Genomic DNA, 7,236 nt, shown 5'->3' on the forward strand with positions numbered 1-7,236 from the left:
CAGTGGGAGGATCCATTTATGTATATAGCCGACCATGATATTACTGGGATATTGCTAAAAGCGGCGTTAAACAACACTCACTTAGATTACAACCAGACTCACTCACTACACACATCAGCGGATTGTCTGGTCCAGACAGACAAACAGCTGCCACGCAGCTGTAGTATTGCTAAGTGTATCGTAAAACAACACACCAACAAATAAATCAATGAGGTTGCTAGGTCACGAGAAGTTAACTTTGTCATAAGCAGCTTTCAGACATTTTAGTACACGTTATCTACTATGTTTGTAGTTATTTAGTTATATTTAGTTAATGATTATGGGAATGATGAGCGGAAGACTCTAACCCTTTTATCTAAAACACCAACACAGGTAAGATAAACAGAGTGCAAGTCACAAACAACACTTGTGATGTTACATGCTATTTAGTTTGCAATCGTTTAACGTCAGGCTAGATAACTGGTGTTAGCTCAACGTGTGTAAACATTTATAGAAGGATGTCTATCACATTGACACAGCAGAGTGATTCGGGGTCGTCGAATGACTTAAATTAAAGTTTGCAGGGTCTACTATTCATTTACAGGAACTGTATGATGAATGTTTACAGACCACTGAAGATCCGGTTTAGAATTTATCTTTATTAACCCATTAACCCAGAGGGGACTAACAGGTCAGGGTCGCTGGCTTGGTTGACACGTGTCATCATATCCCAAATAGGTAGATCGACGTGCATTTTTTTATTATATCATTTTTTACAGGAACTTCATGTTAAATGTTGAAGCCTTTTGTTGTTAATGTATCAAAACAATGCAATACCCTACCTAAAGTGCTGATGACATCTGTTGTGGTTGATATGTTGACGTAGCTAATCAACATTTTACGGTAATGCCACGAGTTGTTAAAAATATACGTCCACGCGTTGTTGGTGAACTATAATCAGGAATCACTTCAAGACGAAATTGCCATTTCACTTTTTCAGCTAAAACATATCCATCTCTTTGGAGCAGGGTTATCTGCAGCTGGGTTACAGTCATGAACGTGCCAGTCGTGCACGTGTGACGTTCCAGATAAGGATGGCTACCCCTATTCATTAAGAGGTATGTATGAAATATATCACATGTATATATACAAAAACTTGGTCAAGTACCACTTTCCATATCTCACGATTGAATGAGCCCCCTTTCTCAAACCTCAAGAGAATGCATGTCTTGGACGTGATTGATCGACTAAGACATACTCCTGCACAGAAGCTGGCACAGTTGGAAGCTACTCTACACGAAGAATGACGTAAAGTGCCCTTTCAGAGAGGACCATATCGCATTCTAGAAATATAATGTCTGGCCGCACGTTGCCCTTGAACTAACAGGCATCCGAAGCAGCGTAATATGGTTGCACTGCCGCTGGGTTTTTTTAATTTCTTTTTATCACTCCTGCTTCTCATTAAACATACGAAATGGTACGAAGCCTACGAATGACCACAATAGGATAGTAGCGGTAGGGATATCTTCAGCTAACATTTGGAAAGGAATCAGACTTTTCAGTAAGATTTGGTGTTCACTTCACATCCTATACAGGGTCAGATAAGGACGAACTTTATGGATGAACAACTTCTTTATTCAGGTGAAGCGACGTTTAATTACAGCATCTTACATCGCTGTCAAGTAGGATCTTGCTTGAGTAGTTTGATGGCCATTATGTCAGATTTGGTGGGGTTGGGTCTTCTGCATGATGTCACTGATCTGACGTCAAGTTTGGTGTTGGTAGTGGTCTGGGCAGTTCTTAGTGAGAAGAATACCTCGGGGCTGAGGCAGGTACTAAGAGATGACTGGTGGTCATGGATAGAGGTAATAGTGGTGTCCTTCATTTTCCAGTGATGTCTGATACGTTCGGCCAGGAGTCGTTTGGGGGCTTGATGGAGGATAGTTTTGACTGCCGCCGACTGGATGGGTGAGCAGAGTTGTAGTCCTCTATGGACGACTTGTTGGTCCCTACATCTCATCAGGAATGTCAGGGGATTGCTTCATAGAGTGTGTTTCTCCTCAAGGCGGGCCAAGGAGTTTATGATTTGGATTGCCACGTCAGATAACTTCTTTGAGTGGCATGTTTAGAAGTTGGTGGATCAGATATGAACAAACTTTATGGAGGGACAACGTTATTCAGGTGAAGCGACGTTTCGATACAGCTTTTTGTATCGTTGTCAAGCAAGTCTGATGATGTCTGGAACTTGCTTGACAACGATACATGCCCTTTCGAACATTTAGGCCCTGAGGTTGGTAGCTGAGGTGTTCCAAGTTTCGGAGTATCCCGTGTCACAAGGTAAAGGTTCCTTCAGTGAAGTTTGTCATACAACACTAGTCAGTCAAATGAACAATTTTGTTGTTTCTGTCAGCATTATTACAATGACATCAGTTCACATGAAGAAAGGATTTTCATTTTATGTTGCAAACACTATATTTCGGGCGGTAAGGCAACCACTGTTAAAGCGTTTGCTCGTCACACCGATTGCCCAGGTTCGATTCTCCACATGGGCACAATGTGGAGGAAATTTCGCGTGTCCAACATCGTGATATTGCTGGGATATTTCTAAAAGCGGCGTAAAAGCCAGCTCCCTCCCTCACTACTTATTACTGCCAGGGCTTTTGAAACAAATTACATCCTTGGATTCAGATATCGGGGACCAAGCTTCCTTCGAGTGACACCAAGATATAGCATTCTCCTCCTGGCTGTGATTTACTACTTCCGTTAGCAGCGAAATGAGATGCCACGCTCAGCGCTTGAAGTAGTGTCTATTCAAGCTCCATACTCTTTAGATAGTATCAAGTGATCATAATGTGAAGTCTATCCGCTTGAAACATCCGGAATCCTGAAACGTTCTAAAGTTATTAAGTATCAAACGGCTACCTCTTGCATTTCATAGTGTGCAGATAGGAAGCAACACTTACATGGCATAGCGAGTGTGAAGTGGACACGGACTACTTCCCTTTTTCTTTCCTAAAACTGCCTTCAATCAAAATAGCGTGATTGTGTGAGTGTGGGTGAGTGAGTGATTGAACTGGATTTAGCCTAGTGGTTAAAGCGTTTGCTCGTCACGCCGAAGTCCACGGTTCGATTTCCCACATGTTTACAATCTGTGAAGCCCAGGTCTGGTGTCTCCAGTCGTGATATTGATTTAATAGCGCTAAAAGCGCCGTAAAACCTTACTCATTCAATCTAATGATCATTTGAAGGCACCGTATCTATGCTCCTAGATTACTAGAAGGTGATAGTTGTCTCTGTCAAGAGAAATGTTGAGATTTGCACATATTGTTCTTACAAATGTGATACAAATGGAAATATTGTATTCATCACATATGCCTCAAGAGATAAAATGCTTCAACTTCTTCACTATCGCCGTAGGCAATGGTGGCAAAGAGAAATTGTATTTTGTGTACGCGATTTTGGATGAAATGACCCACCTCCTAGAGGCTGTTGGTTAATAAAGAACTTATGCTACAATACTGTAAGAGATGGCATATAAAATACCCGAAATATGTAACAAAGACTAACTTGTAAATCCTGACACATTCGAAATGTGGCTAAATCTTGTCTGATTATGATTAAAGCTTTACAGGATCTGTCTGTTTCAGAGTCACATTGATTTCCACTCCGCCCAGCCTATTCTGCAATGCCAAATGCCCTTGATGTGAAGCATGTTTCTAAATTTAACTGTGATGCCTTTTCAGTTAAGAAGGAGTTCTTTTTGTTTCTCAAGGTACATTGTATAACAACCCTCCTCGATCATCCGAAAGAAATTGTGCGTAAAAACATATCCGAATTAGTTTATAATGAACTGTACAGGACCACTGTTTGTTATAACCGGAGTTCTCCATGCGCTTTTCGACCAAAATATGCAACAATGTACAATAGCTCGAAATAAGAGCTCGGTAAAGCTGGTTATATATAATCTATGACAAATATTGTATTTTAGTCTTTATTGCAACTTAAACAAGTTAAACATTTACAGCTATGAAATTCAGAGGAAAGAATTAAACAAAATTATATCTTTGCATGCGTGTGTGTGTATGTATGTATGTGTGTGTGTGTGTATATATATATATATATGAATGAGTGAGCACATTTTTTGCTTCGACAGTATCTTGCCTGATTTCCATACATCTTCAAACCATACATTTTCACGTTATCATTTAAATGCACAGGCAATCCTATGATTAAATTGGAAAAAGGATATACATGTACCAATAATAATTAATTAAATGAAGGCAGACAAAATGACATGATTAATAAACATTAATGGAGTAGGTGAAAGAATAAACACTGGGTTGTGATGTGAATCAGGTGTCTTGTTGATTTATGAACATGACAAAGTAACAGCCTCATAAGAAAGATTATATATATAGGATGTATAGATCAAGGCTAGATACTAGAGGAACACTCAGACCTAACGAACCAAACAATGTCAGGAGAAGGTGTCTGTTTCAAGGGTAGACACAGCTGGGAAAATGCAACTTGAAACTAATTTTGTTGTAAGGTCGCACTCATCATTATTCAAACTATATGAAGAAAATAATCGAGTCTGGACCAGACAATCTAGTGACTGACATCGGTTGGGAAATAACTGTGTTAACACGTGACCAATTTATGTAATCAGGAATTAACAGTAAATTAACCTTGTAAAAAATACTTATTGTAGCGTGTATCATTACTGAACCAAGGCGTTAAGCATCATGGCTGACAAGTCATGAACTATAGGAAACATATTTGATACTTGATGAATGCTTTTGGTGATAATATTTCGCAGGGGAAATTGGGCACACAATTTGATTCAAATATCATCAAAGTATCCATTATCCCTAGCATTTCTATACAGTGTATGTCTGAAAGTTTCGTAAATTGAAGCAAACAGAACAGTGGAGCATATGATTGCATGTGTTCTTGTGACAGCACGCTCGATGTGTTCTGTAATACACCATAACTGGGCATTATTCAGCAGTCCGTTCACTTGGATATCCACAGTATGAGCACAGATTAATCTGCGACTCACTTGTTACATCCGCGCGGAAAAAAGAACAAGTATCACGAACAGTTGTCGTACTCAGGCTTTCTTGGTCATCTTCATTGACAGACGGTGGATTTCACGACGAAAGTTAGCGTTCCAGAAGCTGTAAATGATAGGATTCGATGCACTCTGAAGAAAGTAGGACCTTTGAAAGATGTGAAACAGGACGAATCCTACTCCGTTGAGTTCTGACAGAAGACTCTTCTTGACGGAAGCCGCGATGGTCAAGGAAAGGTGGGGGAGAAATGACGCCACAAACGTGACCGTTATCAGAAACATCATGAACGTTGTCCTTTTCGTTCCTTGTGTTCGCTGTGAGCACCGTGGTTCACTCCTTGTACATGAAGAATTCGATCTGTTTCCACGTTCGATTAACGAAGTGTGGTCGGCAGTCGATGCCAAGGCTGGCTGTTTTTCAGAATTCCCAGCTACATCCAAAGGTTTGATTCTTTGATCTGTGACGTCACTTTCATGGGAAATGCTATTCTCGTTCTTAGGAACGCCGTCTCCAGAGCCGGCATGTAATGGCGTATCCCGAATGCCATCTTTGCCACCGCGGTTCAACGGCGCCAGTTCTGTCATAGGAAATCTGCATTCGTCTTGATCCGACTTGGAAGAACTTACAACGTCGACTGAGGTGTTTGGAGCATTGACAGAAACCTCTGTCGGTGTATCTAGGACCAGTATCCTTTCCTCGACCCTCCGTCGTACAGAAACAGTCTCTTTGAACCTTTTCTGAAGTATGATCTGCCTCCAGATCAAGCTGTACACAACTGCAATGGTCAGCGTTGCTCCAAAGAACACCAGGAACTGAACACCAAGGTACGCAATGTGCAGTGTTGAACCGATGAACTGGTCAGATAGGGAACAGTCCACTCCAGTGATGTTGATCTTGTCAGTTGGCACCGTCCTCCCGCCATAGATGAAGCCGGCAGGAACGGCAAGCACCACTGCCAGAGAGCAACAGATGCCGATGGAGATGTTGGCGACCTTTGTAGTCATCTGGATCTGCAGCGGACGACATATCTTCTTGAATCTGTCCACCGCTACAGCCACAAGAATGCTTCCAGAGGCAATGGAGTTGATGGTCTCGAACAGCTTCATTAAACGACATATCTTGTATTCTCCGAAGGTATACGTGTGTCTCATATCGATGATCTCAAACGGGATGCTGGTGCAACAGTTGATAAGATCGAGGACAGCCAGAGAGATTACGAAACATCGAGTTGTGCTGATCTTGAACCTTGCGATGTAAACGTAACAAACCAACGAGTTTCCAAGGACGCCTATCAGCATCGGGATGAAGAGGAAGAGGATGACAGGGAAGTATTTCATGGCGTAAAGGTCATCATGACGTCGTAGATACTCCTCGATCTCATTGCTGGTCAGATCTGAGATGTTTGAATTCATTGTGGACTGGTAAATAGAAAAAGGCTTATGTAGTTGAACGGTCTGTTACACACAGCCATAAAACAATTTCTCATTTGTTATTTATATTTACCGTTATATTTCTACTTCACACTTTAAATGCACCTTAGCACCAATTTAAAAAGGAATCTGTGATGCTTCACCCTCTGGGATGCATAACTATTATGTGAAAGATATTAATAGATTTACCAAATATTTCTCTAATCCTTAAAACATACACATATATACTAGTTAACTCTGTATTTAGAGGCACAGATTTAGAAACGTTCAATTTCACTTTAAAAAATCATTCCTGAATTAACACAAAAAGAATTATTATATATGTATTTTGTAGTGAAGTATCGTTCTTTATGGAAGAAGATGAACAATTGAATTAAACATCACTTCATGCTGAAAATATTTTCAGTTATCTTCAATCTCAACGCACCATAGCATTACTGCATAAGATACGTATAATTTGGGAATCAATATTTCCAACGGAATATTTGTCACAAATTCAAAGTTTTCAGGTTGAAAAAAAAACACATGTTGTTTAATTACTTTTCAAATTATATGATCGATATTATTTAACTGAATGTTTACATGATACGTATACATGTATATTATAATTTCAACTGAAACCAATGACTTAACATATGCACATATTACCATTTATTGTGCAATAAAACCATGCGAAAAATAGTCATTACACTTACTTGTGGTGTACTTGGCTTCACAGTCAAAGTATATATGATGTGCTGTTGCAATGCACT

At 40.1% G+C, this 7,236-nt stretch overlaps 1 protein-coding gene across 1 annotated transcript; it reads right to left on the reverse strand.

Moving 5' to 3' along the window:
• Positions 1-4,054: 4,054 nt before the first annotated feature.
• On the reverse strand, positions 4,055-6,818 carry LOC137276855 (neuromedin-U receptor 1-like). Its single transcript, XM_067808501.1, has one exon. It carries the CDS (start codon positions 6,464-6,466, stop codon positions 5,093-5,095), a length of 1,374 nt encoding a protein of 457 aa, XP_067664602.1. The 5' UTR covers positions 6,467-6,818; the 3' UTR covers positions 4,055-5,092.
• Between the last annotated feature and the right edge of the window lie 418 nt (positions 6,819-7,236).

Source organism: Haliotis asinina, chromosome 3 (genome assembly GCF_037392515.1).
Source record: "Haliotis asinina isolate JCU_RB_2024 chromosome 3, JCU_Hal_asi_v2, whole genome shotgun sequence".
Lineage (NCBI taxonomy): Eukaryota > Metazoa > Mollusca > Gastropoda > Lepetellida > Haliotidae > Haliotis > Haliotis asinina.